The sequence below is a fragment of the Nesoenas mayeri genome, assembly GCF_963082525.1.
Source record: "Nesoenas mayeri genome assembly, contig: SCAFFOLD_167, whole genome shotgun sequence".
NCBI lineage: Eukaryota > Metazoa > Chordata > Aves > Columbiformes > Columbidae > Nesoenas > Nesoenas mayeri.
In genome coordinates this window covers 19,221-39,122 of record NW_027659955.1, presented here as the reverse complement: position 1 = coordinate 39,122, position 19,902 = coordinate 19,221, and the positions used below count along the sequence as shown (strand labels likewise).

Sequence of the window (19,902 nt, the reverse complement as noted above, 5' to 3'; positions counted from 1 at the left end):
GGGTTTGGGGGGTCATGGGGGTTTGGGGGTCATGGGGGTCATGGGGCGTTTGGGGGTCCTGGGGGTTTGGGGGTTCAGGGGGGTTTGGGGGTCATGGGGGGTTTGGGGGTCATGGGGGGGTTTGGGGATCATGGGGGAGTTTTGGGGTTCATGGGGGTTTGGGGGTCCTGGGTGTTTGGGGGTTCAGAGGGGTTTGGGGTTCATGAGGGTGTTTGGGGTCCCAGGGGGTTTGGGGGTCATGAGGGTCATGGGGGGGTTTGGGGGTCCTGGGGGTTTTGGGGGTCCTGGGGGGTTTGGGGGGTCATGGGGGTTTTGGGGTCCCATGGGGTGTTGGGGGGTGCCGGGGGTGTTTTGGGGTCCCAGGGGAGTGTTGGGTGGTCCCGGGGGGTGTTTTGGGGTCTCAGGGGGTTTTGGGGGGTCCCCAGGGGGTGTTTGGGGGGTCCCAGGGGGGTGTTTTGGGGTCTCAGGGGGTTTTGGGGGGTCCCGCAGGTACCCGGGGGTGGACGTGCAGAACTTCAGCACGAGCTGGCGGGACGGCCGCGCGTTCAACGCCATCATCCACCGGCACCGGTGCGCTATGGGGCGCTATGGGGCAGCTATGGGGCAGCCGTGGGGCAGCTGTGCGGCAGCCATGGGGTTCTATGGGGCAGCTATGGGGCAGCCATGGGGCGCTGTGGGTCAGCCATGGGGCACTATGGGGTGCTATGGGGCACTATGGGGCACCATGGGTTAGCCATGGGTCGCCATGGGGCAGCCATGGTGCGCTATGGGGCACTATGGGTCAGCTGTGGGGTGCTATGGGGTGCTATGGGGCAGCCATGGGGCGCTATGGGGCAGCTATGGGGCAGCCATGGGGCTCTATGGGGCAGCCATGGGGTGCTATGGGGCAGCCGTGGGGCACTATGGGGTGCTATGGGTCAGCCATGGGGCCCTATGGGGCAGCCATGGGGCACTATGGAGCAACCATGGGGGAGCCATGGGGCGCTATGGGGCGCCGTGGGTCAGCCATAGGGCGCTATGGGGCTGTGTCCGCAGGCCCGAGCTGGTGCCGGCGCCGTGGGGCAGCAGCGCCCAGCAGAGGTTGCTCAACGCCTTCAGTACCGCCATGGGGCGCTATGGGGCAGCCATGGGGCACTATGGGGCGCTATGGGGTGTGTCCGCAGGCCAGAGCTGGTGCCGGCGCCGTGGGGCAGCAGCGCCCAGCAGCGTTTGCTCAACGCCTTCAGTACTGCTATGGGGCAACCATGGGGCGCTATGGGGCGCTATGGGGCGCTATGGGGTGTGTCCGCAGGCCCGAGCTGGTGCCGGCGCCGTGGGGCAGCAGCGCCCAGCAGAGGTTGCTCAACGCCTTCAGTACCGCTATGGGGTGCTATGGGGCAGCCATGGGGCGCTATGGGGCGCTATGGGGCGCTATGGGGTGTGTCCGCAGGCCGGAGCTGGTGCCGGCGCCGTGGGGCAGCAGCGCCCAGCAGCGTTTGCTCAACGCCTTCAGCGTGGCCGAGCGGGAGCTGGGGCTGGCGCGCCTGCTGGACCCCGAGGGTCAGCACTTGGGGGGCTGGGGGGTTTTGGGGGGCTGGGGGAAACTGGGGGGCCCTGGTTGGTCCTATGGGGCTGGGGGGGTTTGGGGGGTCCCAGGGATCCCAGGGGTCTGGGGGTTTGGGGGGTCCCAGGGGGGTCTGGGGGGTGTGAGGGGTCTTGGGGGTCCTGGGAGGTTTGATGGGTCCCAGGGGGTTTGGGGGTCCCAATGGGGTCCTGGGGGTTTTTGAGGGGTTTGGGGGTCCCTGGGGGGTTTGGGGGTCGTGGGGGGTCCTGGGGGTTTTTGGGGGTCCCAGGGGGGTATGGGAGGTGATGGGAGGTTTGGGGGGTCCAAGGAGGTTTGGGGGGTCCTGGGGGTCCCAGGAGGGTTTGGGGGGTCCTAGGGGTTTGGGGGGTCTGGGGGGGTGTGAGGGGTCTTGGGCTCCTGGGGGGTCTGGGGGGGTCCGAGGGGGGACCCAGGGATTTTGGAGGGGGGTTGGGGTGTTTTGGGGGTGTCTGGGGGGGTTTGGGCAGTTTTTGGGGGGGGTTTGGGGGGGTTTTGGGGGGTGTTTGCAGGGGTTTTGGGAGTGTTTAGGGGGTTTGGGGTGTTTTGGGGGTGTTTGTGGTGGTTTGGTGGATTCCGGGGGTGTTTGGGGGTGTCTGGGGGTGTTTGGGTGGGTTTTGGGCATGTTTTGGGGGGTGTTTCGGGGTGTCTGGGGGAGTTTGGGTGTGTTTTGGGGGTTTTGGGGGGGTTTGGGGTGTTTTGGGGGAGTTGGGGTGTTTGGGGAGTTTTGTGGTTGTTTGGGGGATTCCGGGGGTGTTTGGGTGTGTTTGGGGGTTTTGGGGGTGTCTGGGTGTGTTTTGGGTGTATTTTGTGGGTGTTTGGGTGTATTTTGGGGGTGTTTGGATGTGTTTTGGGGGTGTCTGGGGGTGTTTGGGTGTATTTTGGGGGTGTCTGGATGTATTTTGGGGGTGTCTGGGTGTGTTTTGGGGGTGTTTGGGTGTATTTTGGGGGTGTCTGGGTGTGTTTGGGGGTGTTTTGGGGGTGTTGGGGGTGTTTTGGGGGTGTTTGGGTGTGTTTTGGGGGTGTCTGGGTGTGTTTGGGGGTGTTTTGGGGGTGTTTGGGTGTGTTTTGGGGGTGTTTGGGTGTATTTTGGGGGTGTCTGGGTGTGTTTTGGGGTGTTTTGGGGGTGTCTGGGGGTGTTTTGGGGTGTTTTGGGGGTGTTTTGGGGGTGTCTGGGTGTGTTTTAGGGGTGTTTTGGGGGTGTCTGGGTGCATTTTGGGGGTGTCTGGGGGTGTTTTGGGGTGTTTTGGGGGTGTCTGGGTGTGTTTTGGGTGTATTTTGGGGGTGTTTGGGTGTGTTTTGGGGGTGTCTGGGGGTGCTTGGGTGTATTTTGGGGGTGTCTGGGTGTATTTTGGGGGTGTCTGTGTGTGTTTGGATGTGTTATGGGGGTGTCTGGGTGTGTTTTGGGGGTGTTTGTTTTGGGGGTGTTTGGGTGTATTTTAGGGGTGTCTGGGTGTGTTTTGAGGGTGTTTTGGGGCTGTCTGGGTGTGTTTTGGGGCTGTCTGGGGGTGTTTTGGGGCTGTCTGGGGGTGTTTTGGGTGTGTTTTGGGGGTGTTTGGGTGTATTTTGGGTGTGTCTGGGTGTATTTTGGGGGTGTCTGGGTGTATTTTGGGGGTGTCTGGGGGTGTTTTGGGGTGTTTTGGGGGTGTCTGGGTGTGTTTTGGGGGTGTTTGGGTGTATTTTGGGTGTATTTTGGGGGTGTGTGTCCCGCAGACGTGGCGGTGGAGCAGCCGGACGAGCGCTCCATCCTGACGTACGTGTCGGCGCTGTACCACCGCTGCGCCAGCATCCGCGCGCGACAGCGCCACGGCAAGCGCCTCGCCAAGGTGCGACGGACGGACGGACACGGGGAGGGACAGACATGGGGACACGGGACAGGCGGACATGGGACAGGTGGACACAGGGACACAGGACACAGGACAGGCAGACACAGGGATAAGGGACAGGTGGACACAGGGAGGGACAGACATGAGGACATGGGACAGGTGGATACAGGACACGGGACAGGTGGACATGGGACAGGCGGACACAGGACAGATGGACACATGGACAGGTGGACACAGGGACACAGGACAGGCGGACACAGGACACGAGACAGGTGGACACAGGGACACAGGACAGGCGGACACAGGGACACAGGACAGATGGACACATGGACAGGTGGACACAGGGACAAGGGACAGGTGGACACGGGGACACAGGACAGGCGGACACAGGGACACGGGACAGGCGGACATGGGACAGGCAGACACAGGGACATGGGACAGATGGACACGCGGACTGGTGGACATGGGGACAGGGGACAGGTGGACACGGGGACACAGGACAGGTGGACACAGGGACACGGGACAGGCGGACACGGGGACATGGGACACGGGACAGGTGGACACAGGGACACAGGACAGGCGGACATGGGACAGGCAGACACAGGGACACACAACACGGGACAGGCAGACACAGGACAGGCAGACACAGGGACAGGCGGACACAGAGTAAGGGACAGGTGGACACAGGGACAAGGGACAGGCGGACATGGGGAGGGATGGACACAGAGATATGGGACAGATGGACACATGGACAGGTGGACACAGGGACACAGGACAGGCGGACACAGGGACACAGGACAGGCGGATGCAGGGACACGGGACAGATGGACACACAGACAGGTGGACACAGGGACAAGGGACAGGTGGACACGGGGACACAGGACAGGCGGACACAGGGACACGGGACAGGCGGACATGGGACAGGCAGACACAGGGACATGGGACAGATGGACACGCGGACTGGTGGACATGGGGACACAGGACAGGTGGACACAGGGACACAGGACAGGCGGACACAGGGACAGGCGGACACAGGGACACAGGACAGGCGGACACAAGGACACGGGACAGGCAGACACAGGGACACGGGACAGGCAGACACAGGGACACAGGACAGGCGGACACAGGGACAGGCGGACACAGGGACACGGGACAGATGGACACATGGACAGGTGGACACAGGGACAAGGGACAGGTGGACATGGGGACACAGGACAGGCAGACACAGGGACACGGGACAGGCGGACACAGGACAGGCGGACACTGGAACACGGGACAGGCAGACACAGGGACACAGGACAGGCAGACACAGGGACAGGCGGACACAGGGACACAGGACAGGCGGACACTGGGACACGGGACAGGTGGACACACACACTGGCAGACACAGGGACACAGGACAGGTGGACATAGGGACACGGGACAGATGGACATGTGGACAGGCGGACACAGGGACACAGAGACACGGGACAGGCGGACACAGGACAGACGGACACAGGGAGGGACGGGCCCAGCAGGAGGGAGGAGAGCAAAGTGTGAATGGACGGACAGACAGACCAATGGGTGTCTGTGTGGACAGACAGACAGAGGCAGGACAGACAGACATGGGGCTGGACAGACAGACATGGGGTTGGACAAACAGATATGGGGCTGGACAGACAGACATGGGGCTGGACAGAAGGACAGAGAGCTGGACAGACAAATATGGGGCTGGACAAACAGACAGGTGCAGGACAAGCAGACACGGGTCTGGACAGACAGACACGGGGCTGGACAGACAAATATGGGGCAGGACAGACGGACAGAGGCCCGGCCAGACACACACAGGGGCTGGCCAGATGGACAGACAGATGGGCTGGGGCGGGGGGGCTGGCAGACAGACAGATGGACAGACAGACAGGATAAGCTGGGAACGAGCTGTTGGGGGCGGTGACCACGAATAAAGGGGTTAGTGCAGATACTGCCGGGATACGCTTGGGGATCATATATATGTATATGTACGTATATAGGTATGTAATATATACAGCCAGAACACCCTGAGAACGCCTGAGCTGGGAAGCTAAGCAGGGTCGGGCCCGGTCAGTGCTTGGATGGGAGACCATGTATATACACACATATATAGAGAAATATATATATATACAGCCATAGCACCCTGAGCTGGGAAGCTAAGCAGGGTCGGGCCTGGTCAGTGCTTGGATGGGAGACCACATCTACCTATCTATCTTTCTATGTATGTGTGTATATATATGTATATATATTTATACAGATATGTATATGTATATATAAATAGACACGCAGCCGTATATACACATATATAGAGATATATATATACAACCATAGCACCCTGAGCCGGGAAGCTAAGCAGGGTCGGGCCCGGTCAGTGCTTGGATGGGAGACCATATATATATATGTATATATATATAGAAATATACGCACCCATAGCACCCTGAGAACACCTGATTTGGGAAGCTAAGCAGGGTTGGGCCCGGTCAGTGCTTGGATGGGAGACCATATACATATATGTATATATATATAGAAATATATGCACCCATAGCACCCTGAGAACACCTGATCTGGGAAGCTAAGCAGGGTCGGGCCCGGTCAGTGCTTGGATGGGAGACGATATATATCTATATAGATGTGCATTTATATATACAGAGTCATAGCACCCTGAGAACGCCTGATTTGGGAAGCTAAGCAGGGTCAGGCCCGGTCAGTGCTTGGATGGGAGACCATACATATATATGTATATATACGCAGCCATAGCACCCTGATCTGGGAAGCTAAGCAGGGTCGGGCCCGGTCAGTGCTTGGATGGGAGACCTTGTGTATATACACATCCATAGCACCCTGAACACCTGATCTGGGAAGCTAAGCAGGGTCGGGCCCGGTCGGTGCTTGGATGGGAGACCTGTGGAACACCAATGGTACCTGGGGTGGGTTAGAAGGGGGTGCTCAGCAGGTCTGGATGGGCTGATGGTTGGGGGTCCGTCCCACCCGTGACGCGGCGTTTCCGTGGCCGCGGGGCAGGTTCTGGACGCGGCGCTGGAGGCCGAGCAGCTCGTGGGGCGCTACGAGGAGCAGGCGGCCGAGCTGCTGGGCTGGATCCAGCGCACCGTGCAGGCGCTCACCGACCCGCGGCTGCCGGCGGCGCTGCCGGCGCTGCAGGGGCAGCTCCAGGCATTCAGCAGCTACCGCACCACCGAGAAACCCCCGCGGTGAGACCCCCTGGGACCCCAAAACCCCCCCTGGGACCCCAAAACTCCCCTGGGACCCCCAAAACCCCCCTGGGACCCCCAGGGCTGCAGGGGCAGCTCCAGGTGTTCAGCAGCTACCGCACCACCGAGAAACCCCCGCGATGAGACCCCCGGGACCCCAAAACACCCCCTGGGACCCCAAAACTCCCCTGGGACCCCTAAAACCACCCTGGGACCCCCAGGGCTGCAGGGGCAGCTCCAGGTGTTCAGCAGCTACCGCACCACCGAGAAACCCCCGCGGTGAGACCCCCTGGGACCCCAAAACTCCCCTGGGACCCCTAAAACCACCCTGGGACCCCCAGGGCTGCAGGGGCAGCTCCAGGTGTGTTGATGGGGGGTCCCACGGTGTGTTCAGGGTCTCATGGTGTGGTTGGGGTCCCATGGTGTGTTGATAGGGGATCCCACAGAGTGATAGGGTCCCATGGGGTGTTGATGGGGGTTCCCATGGGGTGTTGATGGGGGTCTCACGGGTGTTCGGGGTCCCACGGGGTGTTCAGAGGGGTCCCGTGGGTGTTTGGGTCCCATGGGGTGTTGATGGGGGGTCTCACGGGTGTTCGGGGTCCTATGGGGTGATGGGGTCCCGTGGTGTGTTGATGGGGGGTCTCACAGGGTGACGGGGTCCCATGGTTTGTTGATGGGGGGTCCCATGGGGTGACAGGGTCCCATGGGGTATTGATGGGGGTTCCCATGGTGTGTTGATGGGGGTCTCACGGGTGTTCAGGGTCCCACGGGGTGACGGGGTCCCACAGGGTGTTCGAGGGGGTCCCGTGGGTGTTTGGGTCCCATGGTGTGTTGATGGGGGGTCTCACGGGCTGTTGATGGGGGTTCCCATGGTGTGTTGATGGGGGGTCTCACGGGTGTTCAGGGTCTCATGGGTGTTTGGGGTCCCACGGGGTGTTTGGGTCCCATGGTGTGTTGATGGGGGGGTCTCATGGGGTGTTGATGGGGGTTCCCATGGGGTTCCCATAGGGTGTTGATGGGGGTTCCCATGGTGTGTTGACGGGGGTTCTCCCGGGTGTTCGGGGTCCCACGGGGTGTTGGGGGGTCCCGTGGGTGTTGGGGTCCCCCGGGGTGCCCGGGGGTGTCACGGGCGCCGCTGTCCGCAGGTTCACGGCCAAGGGCGCCCTGGAGGTGCTGCTGTTCTCCCTGCAGAGCCGCATGCGCAGCAACAACCAGCGCGTCTGGGCGCCCGGCGACGGGCGGCTGCCGGCTGACATCAACAGGGTGGGGACATGGGGACAATGGGGGACAATGGGGACATTGGGGGAAAATGGGACATTGGGGATAATGGAGACATTGGGGGATATGGGGACATTGGGGGACATGAGGACATCAGGAGACATTGGGGGACATGGGGACATTGGGGGATATGGGGGCATTGAGGATATGGGGGGACATGAGGACATTGGGGGACATGGGGGATATGGGGACATGGGGACAATGGGGGACATTGGGGGACATGGGGACATTGGGGGATATGGGGACAATGGGGGACATGGGGACAATGGGGGATATGGGGACATGGGACTGGTGTCCCCATGTGACCCGTGTGTCCCCATGTCACCTGTGTCCCCATGTCACCTGTGTGTCCCCATGTGACCCGTGTCCCCATGTCACCTGTGTGTCCCCATGTGACCCGTGTCCCCATGTGACCCGTGTGTCCCCATGTCACCTGTGTCCCCATGTGACCCGTGTGTCCCCATGTGACCCGTGTGTCCCCATGTCACCCGTGTCCCCATGTGACCCGTGTGTCCCCATGTAACCCGTGTCCCCCCAGGCGTGGGCGGGGCTGGAGGGGGCGGAGCACGCGCGGGAGCTGGTGCTGTCACTCGTGTCCCATGTTACCCGTGTCCCCATATGACCCGTGTGTCCCCATGTGACCTGCGTCCCCATGTGACCCGTGTGTCCCCATGTCACCCGTGTGTCCCCATGTGACCCATGTCCCCATGTGACTCGTGTGTCCCCATGTGACCCGTGTGTCCCTATGTGACCCGTGTGTCCCCATGTGACCGTGTGTCCCCATGTCACCCATGTGACCCGTGTGTCCCCATGTGACCCGTGTGTCCCCATGTGACCCGTGTGTCCCCATGTCACCCATGTCCCCATGTGACCCGTGTGTCCCCATGTCACCCGTGTCCCATGTCACCCGTGTGTCCCCAGGCATGGGCGGGGCTGGAGCGGGCGGAGCACGCGCGGGAGCTGGTGCTGTCACTCATGTCCCATGTCACCCGTGTGTCCCCATGTGACCATGTGTCCCCATGTCACCTGTGTCCCCATGTCACCCGTGTGTCCCCAGGCGTGGGCGGGGCTGGAGTGGGCGGAGCACATGTGGGAGCTGGCGCTGTCACCCATGTCCCCATGTCACCCGTGTGTCCCCATGTGACCTGTGTGTCCCCATGTCACCTGTGTCCCCATATCACCCGTGTCCCAGGCGTGGGCGGGGCTGGAGCGGGCGGAGCACGCGCGGGAGCTGGCGCTGTCACTCGTGTCCCATGTCACCCGTGTGTCCGTGTGTCCCAGGCGTGGGCGGGGCTGGAGCGGGCGGAGCACGCGCGGGAGCTGGCGCTGTCACTCATGTCCCCATGTCACCCGTGTCCCATGTCACCCGTGTGTCCCAGGCGTGGGCGGGGCTGGAGCGGGCGGAGCACGCGCGGGAGCTGGCGCTGTCACTCATGTCCCATGTCACCCGTGTCCCATGTCACCCGTGTGTCCCAAGCGTGGGCGGGGCTGGAGCGGGCGGAGCACGCGCGGGAGCTGGCGCTGTCACTCATGTCCCATGTCACCCGTGTGTCCCCGTGTCCCCAGGCGTGGGCGGGGCTGGAGCGGGCGGAGCACGCGCGGGAGCTGGCGCTGTCACTCATGTCCCCATGTCACCCGTGTGTCCGTGTGTCCCAGGCGTGGGCGGGGCTGGAGCGGGCGGAGCACGCGCGGGAGCTGGCGCTGCGCGCGGCGCTGATCCGGCAGGAGCAGCTGGAGCAGCTGGCGCAGCGGTTCCACCGCAAGGCCGACATGCGCGAGAGCTGGATCGGGGACAACCGGCGGCTGCTCGAGCAGGTGACGCGGGACACGGGCACCGGGGAACAGGGGGACAGGGGGACAGGGGACACAGGCACCATGGGGACATGGGGACATGGGACACGGGCACCATGGGGACAGGAGACACAGGGACGTGGGACACAGTCACCCCCCCATACCCCCATGTCCCCCACGACCCCATGTTGCCCATGTCCCCTGTGACCCCCGTGTCCCCCGTATCCCCCATGTCCCAATGTCCCCTACATTCCCCATGTCCACCCATGACCCCTAAGTCCCCATATGCCCCATGTCCCACACATCCCCCATGTCCCCATGTCCCCTACATGCCCCATATCCCCATGACCCCACATCCCCCATGTCCCCCATGCCCCCTACATCCCCCATGACCCCACATCCCCCATGTCCCCATGATCCCCATGTCCCCATATGCCCCATGTCCCACATATCCGACATATCCCCCCATGTCCCCTGTGACCCCCATGACCCCCATGTTCCCCATATCCCCCTTCATCCCCCATACCCCCATGTCCCCCATGTCCCCATGACCTCATATGCCCTGTCCCCCATATCCCCCATATCCCCATGTCCCTATGTCCCCCCATGACCCTATGTCTCCCCGTTACCCTCCATGTCCCCCACGACCCCATGTCCCCCATGTCCCTGTGACCCCCATGACCCCGTGTCCCCCCATGTCCCCATGTCCCCATGACCCCCCATGTCCCCTGTGACCCCCATATCCCCTCACGTCCCCATATCCCCCCATGTCCCCGTGACCCCCATGACCCTGTGACCCCCATGACCCCGTGTCCCCCCATGACCCCGTGTCCCCCCATGTCCCCATGACCCCCCATGTCCCCTGTGACCCCCATATCCCCCCACATCCCCATATCCCCTCATGTCCCCGTGACCCCTCATGTCCCCCATGACCCCATATGCCCCATGTCCCCCATGTCCCCCATATCCCCATGTCCCTATGTCCCCCCATGTCCCTATGTCTCCCCGTGACCCCTCATGTCCCCTGTGACCCCCCATGTCCCCCATGTCCCCATGACCCCCATGTCCCTGTGACCCCCCATGTCCCCGTGACCCCCCATGTCCCCATGTCCCCCACGACCCCATGTCCCTGTGACCCCATGATCCCCATATCCCCCTACATCCCCCATACCCCCATGTCCCCCGTGTCCCCATGTCCCCTGTGACCCCCATGTCCCAATATCCCCCACATCCCCCACATACCCCATGTCCCCTATATCTCCCATGTCCCTCACATCACCCATGTCCCCCCATGACTCCCATGTCCCCATATGCCCCATGTCCCACATATCCGCCATCTCCCCCCATGTCCCCCATGTCCCCTGTGACCCCCATATCCCCCATGTCCCCCACATTCCCCATTCCTCCCATGTCCCCCACAACCCCGTGTCCCCCATGTCCCCATGACCCCATATCCCCCATATCCCCCCACATCCCCCATACCCCCACGTCCCCCATGACCCCATGTCCCCATGACCCCCATGTCCCCATATCCCCACAATGTCCCCTGTGACCCCCATGTCCCCCCACATCCCCCACGATCCCATGTCCCCCATGTCCCCATGACCCCATATGCCCTGTCCCCCATGTCCCCCATATCCCCCATATCCCCATGTCCCTATGTCCCCCCATGACCCTATGTCTCCCCATGACCCCTCATGTCCCCCACGACCCCATGTCCCCCATGTCCCTGTGACCCCCCATGTCCCCATGTCCCCGTGACCCCCCATGTCCCCTGTGACCCCCATGCCCCCATGACCTCCATGACCCCCATGTCTCCATGACCCCGTGACACCCCATGTCCCCATATGCCCTGTCCCCCATATCCCCCATATCCCCCATATCCCCATGTCCCTATGTCCCCCCATGACTCCATGTCCCCATGACCCCCATGTCCCCATGACCCCCACGACCCCATGTCCCCCATGACCCCCATATCCCCCTACATCCCCCATACCCCCATGACCCCCATGTCCCCATATCCCCCCATGTCCCCATATCTCCCCATGTCCCCATGACCCCCATGACCCCATGTCCCCTGTGACCCCCATGTCCCCCACATCCCACATGTCCCCCCACATCCCCCATATCCCCCCACATCCCCCATACCCCCATGACCCCCATGTCCCCATGTCCCCGTGACCCCCATGTCCCCCATGTCCCCCATATCCCCCCATGTCCCTATGTCTCCCCGTGACCCCCCATGTTCTCTGTGACCCCCATGTACCCCATGTCCCCATATGCCCCATGTCCCTGTGACCCCCCATGACCCCGTGACCCCCCATGACCCCCAAGTCCCCATATCCCCCCGTGACCCCCCATGACCCCGTGACCCCTCATGACCCTGTGACCCCCCATGTCCCCATATCCCCCCATGTCCCCATATCCCCCCATGACCCCCCATGACCCCGTGACCCCCATGTCCCTGTGACCCCCCATGACCCCGTGACCCCCCATGTCCCCATATCCCCCCATGTCCCCATATCCCCCATGACCCCCCATGTCCCCATGACCCCCCATGACCCCGTGACCCCCATGTCCCCATGTCCCCCATGTCCCCCATGTCCCCCCATGTCCCTATGTCTCCCCGTGACCCCCCATGTCCCCTGTGACCCCATGTCCCCCATGTCCCCATATGCCCCATGTCCCTGTGACCCCCCATGACCCCGTGACCCCCCATGACCCCCATGTCCCCATATCCCCCCGTGACCCCCCATGTCCCCCATGACCCCATGTCCCCATATGCCCCATGTCCCAAATATCCGCCATCTCCCCCATGTCCCCTGTCACCCCCATGTCCCCCACATGCCCCATATCCCCCCACATCCCCCACGACCCCATGTCCCCCATATCCCCATGACCCCACATCCCCCATGTCCCCCCATGACCCCCATGTCCCCATATGCCCCATGCCCCACATATCTGACATATCCCCCCATGTCCCCCATGTCCCCCACATCCCCCATATCCCCCTACATCCCCCATACCCCCATGTCCCCATATCCCCCCATGTCCCCATGTCCCCCATGTCCCCCATGTCCCCATATGCCCCATGTCCCCGTGACCCCCCATGACTCCGTGACCCCCCATGACCCCCATGACCCCGTGACCCCCCCTGACCCCGTGTGTGTCCCCCCGTCCCCCCCCCGCCCAGGACACCCTGGGCGCGGACCTCCCCGCGGCGGCGGCGGCGCTGCGGCGTCACGAGGCGCTGCGCGCTGACGTGGAGGCGTACGGCGGGCGCGTGGCGGCGCTGGCGGCGGCGGCGGCGGAGCTGGAGGCGGGCCGTTACCATGGCGCCGGGCGCGCGCTGGCGCGCCGCGACCGCGTGCGCCGCCTGTGGGAGGAGCTGCGGCAGCTGCTGGCCGCGCGCCGGCCCCGCCTCCTGCGCCACCTGCGCCTGCAGGAAGTGACGAGCGACGCGCGACACCTGGCGGCCTGGATGGACCACGTGGGGGTGAGCGGGGGGGGGGGCGGGGCCTGGGGGGGCACTGTGACCCCCCCCCCCCTCGGGATTGGGTTCCCCTAGGTTTGGGGGGCCCTGGGGTGTCATTGTGACCCCCCCCCAGGTTTGGGGTCCCCCAGGTTTGGGGGACCCTGTGATGTCACTTGTGTCCCCCCAGGTTTGGGGTGTCCCTGGGGTGTCACTTTTGTCCCCCCCAGGTTTGGGGTGTCCCTGGGACGTCACTGTACCCCCATTATTGGGGTCCCCCCAGATTTGGGGGAGCCCTGGGGTGTCCCTGTGTCCCACCCTGGGTTTGGGGTCCCCCAGGTTTGGGGTGTCCCTGGGACGTCACTGTACCCCCATTATTGGGGTCCCCCCAGATTTGGGGGAGCCCTGGGGTGTCCCTGTGTCCCCCCCTGGGTTTGGGGTCCCCCCAGGTTTGGGGTGATCCTGGGGTGTCACTTGTGTGCCCCCCAGGTTTGGGGTCCCCCCCAGCTTTGGGGCGTCCCAGTGTCCCCCCAAGTTTGGGGTAACCCTGGGGTGTCGCTTGTGTCCCCCCAGGTTTGGGGTGTCCCTGGGGTGTCATTGTGACCCCCCCCAGGTTTGGGGTCCCCCAGGTTTGGGGAGCCCTGGGGTGTCACTGTGTCCCCCCCCAGGTTTGGGGTCCCTCCAGGTTTGGGGTGTCCCTGGGATGTCACTGTGTCCCCCCCACCTTTGGGGTGTCCCTGGGGTGTCACTTGTGTCCCCCCAGGTTTGGGGTTCCCCCAGGTTTGGGGGACCCTGGGGTGTCACTGTGTCCCCCCCAGGGTTGGGGTGTCCCAGGTTTGGGGGGCTCTGGGGTGTCATTGTGACCCCCCCCAGGTTTGGGGTCCCCCAGGTTTGGGGTGACCCTGGGGTGTCACTTGTGTCCCCCCAGGTTTGGGGGGGCCATAGGGTGTCCCTGTGTCCCCCCCACCTTTGGGGTGTCCCTGTGTTCCCCCCAGGGTTGGGGTCCCCCCAGGTTTGGGGGACCCTGGGGTGTCACTGTGTCCCCCCCCAGGTTTGGGGTCCCCCCAGGTTTGGGGGACCCTGGGATGTCACTGTGTCCCCCCCAGGTTTGGGGTGTCCCTGGGGTGTCACTTGTGTCCCCCCAGGTTTGGGGTTCCCCCAGGTTTGGGGGACCCTGGGGTGTCACTGTGTCCCCCCCACCTTTGGGGTGTCCCTGTGTTCCCCCCAGGTTTGGGGTCCCCCAGGTTTGGGGGACCCTGGGGTGTCACTGTGTCCCCCCCACCTTTGGGGTGTCCCTGTGTTCCCCCCAGGTTTGGGGTCCCCCCAGGTTTGGGGGACCCTGGGGTGTCACTGTGTCCCCCCCCAGGTTTGGGGTCCCTCCAGGTTTGGGGTGTCCCTGGGATGTCACTCTGTCCCCCCCAGCTTTGGGGTGTCCCAGTGTCCCCCCCAGGTTTGGGGTTCCCCCAGCTTTGGGGGACCCTGTGATGTCACTTGTGTCCCCCCAGGTTTGGGGTGTCCCTGGGGTGTCACTGTGTCCCCCCCCGGTTTGGGGTCCCCCCAGGTTTGGGGGGACCCTGGGGTGTTCCTGTGTCCCCCCCACCTTTGGGGTGACCCTCCAGTGTCACCCATGTCCCTCCCAAGTTTGAGGTGTCCCCCCAGGTTTGGGGTCCCCCCCAGCTTTGGGGTGTCCCTAGTATGTCACTGTGTCCCCCCAGGTTTGGGGTCCCCCAGGTTTGGGGTGACCCTGAGTTGTCACTGTGTCCCCCATTATTGGGGTCCCCCCAGGTTTGGGACCCAGGGGGGGTCTCAACCGTGTCCCCCCAGTTCCAGGGTCCCCCAGGTTGGGGTTCCCCAGGGTTGGGTCCTCCAGTTCCGGGGTGCCCGTTGGGGTGCCCGTTGGGGTGCCCATTGAGGTGCCCATTGGGGTGCCTGTTTTGGGGTGCCCGTTGGGGTGCCTGTTGGGGTCCTCATTGGGGTGCCTGTTGGGGTGTCTGTTGGGGTGCCCGTTGGGGTGCCCATTGGGGTCCTCATTGGGGTCCCCATTGGGATGCCCATTGGGGTGCCTGTTGGGGTGCCTGTGGGGTGAGCCGGGGTCCTCACGCAGGGGCGCCTGTCGCAGTGCGTGCAGGAGGGGGGTTCAGGGGTGCCCATTGGGGTGCCTGTTCGGGTGCCCATTGGGGTCCTCATTGGGGTGCCCATTGGGGTCCTCATTGGAGTCCTCATTGGGGTCCCCATTGGGGTCCTCATTGAGGTGCCCATTGGGGTACCCATTGGGGTGCCCATCGGGGTCCTCATTTGGGTGCCCATTGGGGTGCCTGTCGGGCTGACGCGGGGTCCTGGCGCAGGGGCGCCTGTCGCAGTGCCCGCGGGAGGGGGGTTCAGGGCTGCCCATTGGGGTGCCTGTCGGGCTGACGCGGGGTCCTGGCGCAGGGGCGCCTGTCGCAGTGCCCGCGGGAGCAGGAGGAGCCGGCGCAGCTGCAGCTGCAGGCGCTGCTGGAGGCCGACATCGCCGCGCAGGCCGAGCGCGTCCGCGCCGTCCGCAGCGCCGCCGAGGCCCTGAGCGCCGGCACCGACGGTCGGTGGCGCCCACAGAGCCCCCCGGCACCCCCAGATACCCCCATGGACCCCCAGACCCCCCCCGGCACCCCCAGACCCCCCATGAACCCCCAGAGCCCCTCGGGACCCCCAGACCCCCCATGAACCCCCAGAGCCCCCATGGACCCCCAGACCCCCCCCGGCACCCCCAGAGCCCCCATGGACCCCCAGATCCCCCCATGGACCCCCCATGAACCCACAGAGCCCTCATGGACCCCCAGAGCCCCCATGGACCCCCAGACCCGCCATGGGCCCCCAGAGCCCCCCATGAACCCCCAGAGCCCCCCATGGACCCCCAGACCCCCCATGAACCCCCAGAGCCCCCATGGACCCCCAGAGCCCCCATGAACCCCCAAAGCCCCCCATGAGTCCCCAGATCCCCCCATGAACCCCCAGAGCCCCTCATGGACCCCCAGACCCCCCCCGGCACCCCCAGAGCCCCCCATGGACCCCCAGAGCCCCCATGAACCCCCAGTTCCCCCCATGAACCCACAGAGCCCCCATGAACGCCCAGAGCCCCCCATGGACCCCCAGAGCCCCCCATGGACCCCCAGACCCCCCATGAACCCCCAGACCCCCCATGGACCCCCAGATCCCCCCATGAACCCCCAGAGCCCCCCGGGACCCCCAGAGCCCCCCATGGACCACCAGACCCCCCATGAACCCCCAGAGCCCCCAATGGACCCCCAGACCCCCTCCAGCACCCCCAGACCCCCCATGAACCCCCAGAGCCCCCATGAACCCCCAGAGCCCCCATGAACGCCCAGACCCCCTCAGCACCCCCAGATCCCCCCATCAACCCCCAAATCTCCCTATGAACCCCATGAACCCCCAGACCCCCCCCATGAACCCTCAGAGCCCCCGTGAACCCCCAAATCCCCCCATGAACCCCCAAACTGCACCTGCCACCCCCAGACCCCCAGGATGTCCCCCAACCCCTGAGTGTCCCACATCCCCCTGGGACATCCCCCAGCCCCTTGGGCTGCCCCCCAACCCCTGGGACGTCCCCCAGCCCCATGGAGTGCCCCCTAACTTCCTGAGGTGTTCCCCAATCCCTGGGACATCCCCCAGACCCCCAGGACGCCCCCCAGCCCCCTATGATGTCCCCCAGCCCCATAGACTGTCCCCCAACCCCTTCAACTGTCCCTCAGCCCCCTAAGTGTCCCACATCCCCTTGGGACATCCCCCAGCCTCATGGGGTGCCCCCCAACTTCCTAGGGTGTACCCCAGCCCCACAGACCGTCCCCCAGACCCCTGGGACATCTCCCAGCCCCACAGACCATCCCCCAGCCCCCTGTGTGTCCCCCAATCCATGGGACATCCCCCAGACCCCCAGGACGCCCCCCAGCCCCCTGAGTGTCCCCCAACCCCCACGTCCTCTCAGGCTCGGAGCCCAGCGCCCCCCCATCGGCGCTGGAGCACGCGGCGGCGCTGGAGCGGCGCTTGGTCGAGCTGTCGGCGCTGGCGGGCGAGCGCCGGGCGCGGCTGGAGGAGTCGCGGCGCCTGCGGCAGTTCCGCCGGGACGCGCGCCAGGAGGACGCCTGGATGGGCGAGCAGGAGCGGCTGCTCCGCGCCGCCGCGGCCGCCGCGCCCACCCGCGACCTCCCCGGCGCCCTGCGCCTGCTGAGCCAGCACCGCGCCCTCCAGAGCCGCCTGGACGGCCGCGCCGCCGCGCTAGAGCGGGCGCTGGAGCGCGGCCGCGAGCTGGCGGCGCCGGGCGGCCGCGGGGCGGCCGAGGCGGCCGCGCTGGTGCGGGACATTGAGCGGCGCTGGCGCGCGCTGCTCGAGCTGGCGGCCGAGCGGCGCCGGAGCCTGCGGGAAAGCGCCGGAGTCTTGCAGCTGCGAGCGGAGGCGGCGGAGGCGGCGGCGCGGATGGACGACACGCGGCGCGCGGCGGACGGCGCCGGGACGGGCCGCGACGAGCACGCGGCGCGCGGACTGTTGCGGCAGCACCGCGCCCTGCGGGACGAGCTGCGCGGGCACCGCGACGCCATCGACGCGCTGCGCCGGCAGGCGGACGCCATGCCGAACGGCGCGGACGTGGCGGCGCCGCTGGAGGAGCTGGAGCGGAGCTACCGGGAGCTGGAGGAGATGGTGGAGCGCCGGCGCCGCGAGCTGGAGGCGGCGCTGGGGTTGTTCGCCATGCGCGCCGAGGCGGACGCCTGCGCGCGGTGGTTGGGTGAGAAGGAGCAGTGGCTGCACACCGTGGCCGTGCCGGAGCGCCTGGAGGAGCTGGAGGTGGCGCTGCAGCGGTGAGCGCCGGCGACGACCCCCCGGTGCGGTGCGGTGTGCCCGGTGCAGTGCTGAGCGCCACGGGTGGCCCGCAGGTTGGAGATGCTGGAGCCGGAGGTGAAGCAGATGGCGGAGCGTGTGGGCACCGTGAACCGCGCGGCCAAGGAGCTGCTGGGCGCCGGGAGTGAGCAGGAGGGCGTCAGCGCCGCCCAACAGCAGCTCAATGACAGGTGGGGGTGAGGGGCGGCACGGAGGGGGCTGCGGGGGGTAAGAGGGGGGGATGCGGGGCCGGGAGGGGGCTGGGGGCTCCAACAGGGGGTGCTTTGGGCAGGATGGTGCTCTGGACAGGGTGACGTTCCAGACAGGATGATGCTCTGGGCAGGATGATGCTTTGAACAGGTTGGCGTTCCGGACAGGATGGTGCTCTGGGCAGGATGGTGCTCTGGGCAGGATGATGCTCTGGGCAGGTTGACGTTCTGGACAGGATGGTGCTCTGGACAGGATGGTGCTCTGGACAGGATGATGCTCTGGGCAGGATGACGTTATGGACAGGATGGTGCTCTGGGCAGGTTGACGTTCCAGACAGGATGATGCTCTGGACAGGATGGTGCTCTGGGCAGGATGATGCTCTGGACAGGATGGTGCTCTGGACAGGATGGTGCTCTGGAGAGGTTGACGTTCCAGACAGGATGATGCTCTGGACAGGATGGTGCTCTGGGCCAGGTTGACGTTCTGGACAGGATGAGGCTCTGGACAGGATGGTGCTCTGGGCAGGTTGACGTTCCAGACAGGATGATGCTCTGGGCAGGTTGACGTTCTGGACAGGATGGTGCTCTGGGCAGGATGGTGCTCTGGGCAGGATGGTGCTCTAGAGAGGTTGACATTCCAGACAGGATGATGCTCTGGGGAGGATGGTGCTCTGGGCAGGTTGACGTTCTGGACAGGATGAGGCTCTGGACAGGATGGTGCTCTGGGCAGGTTGACGTTCCAGACAGGATGATGCTCTGGACAGGATGGTGCTCTGGACAGGATGATGCTCTGGGCAGGATGACGTTCTGGACAGGATGATGCTCTGGGGAGGATGGTGCTCTGGGCAGGTTGACGTTCTGGACAGGATGATGCTCTGGACAGGATGATGCTCTGGGCAGGATGATGCTCTGGGCAGGATGGTGCTCTGGGCAGGATGGTGCTCTGGACAGGATGGTGCTCTGGGCAGGTTGACGTTCTGGACAGGATGGTGCTCTGGACAGGATGGTGCTCTGGGCAGAATGATGCCCTGGGCAGGATGATGTTCCAGGCAGGTTGACGTTCTGGACAGGTTGACGTTCTGGACAGGATGATGCTCTGGGGAGGATGGTGCTCTGGGCAGGTTGACGTTCCAGACAGGATGATGCCCTGGGCAGGATGATGCTCTGGACAGGATGGTGCTCTGGACAGGATGGTGCTCTGGGCAGGATGATGCTCTGGACAGGATGAGGCTCTGGACAGGTTGACGTTCCAGACAGGATGATGCCCTGGGCAGGATGATGCTCTGGACAGGATGGTGCTCTGGGCAGGTTGACGTTCCAGACAGGATGATGCTCTGGACAGGATGATGCTCTGGACAGGTTGACGTTCTGGATAGGATGATGCTCTGGGCAGGTTGACGTTCTGGACAGGATGGTGCTCTGGACAGGATGACGTTCCAGACAGGATGATGCTCTGGGCAGGATGATACCCTGGTCAGGATGATGTCCTGGGCAGGATGATGCTCCGGCCAGGTTGACGTTCCAGACAGGATGATGCTCTGGGCAGGATGGTGCTCTGGACAGAATGATGCCCTGGGCAGGATGATGTTCCAGGCAGGTTGACGTTCTGGACAGGTTGACGTTCTGGACAGGATGAGGCTCTAGACAGGATGGTGCTCTGGAC

At 64.6% G+C, this 19,902-nt stretch overlaps 1 protein-coding gene across 1 annotated transcript in view; it reads left to right on the top strand.

The window, feature by feature from the left end:
- Positions 1-19,902, top strand: part of LOC308052619 (spectrin beta chain, non-erythrocytic 2-like) — a gene marked incomplete at both ends in the record, with an annotated part of 43,597 nt that overhangs the window by 7,035 nt on the left and 16,660 nt on the right. Inside the window, 10 exon segments of the mRNA XM_080364677.1 lie at positions 490-570; positions 1,430-1,539; positions 3,293-3,405; positions 6,436-6,623; positions 7,769-7,886; positions 9,468-9,716; positions 12,886-13,188; positions 15,595-15,739; positions 17,144-18,011; positions 18,087-18,221. Of these exon segments, the coding sequence (XP_080220803.1) occupies positions 490-570; positions 1,430-1,539; positions 3,293-3,405; positions 6,436-6,623; positions 7,769-7,886; positions 9,468-9,716; positions 12,886-13,188; positions 15,595-15,739; positions 17,144-18,011; positions 18,087-18,221 (2,310 nt within the window).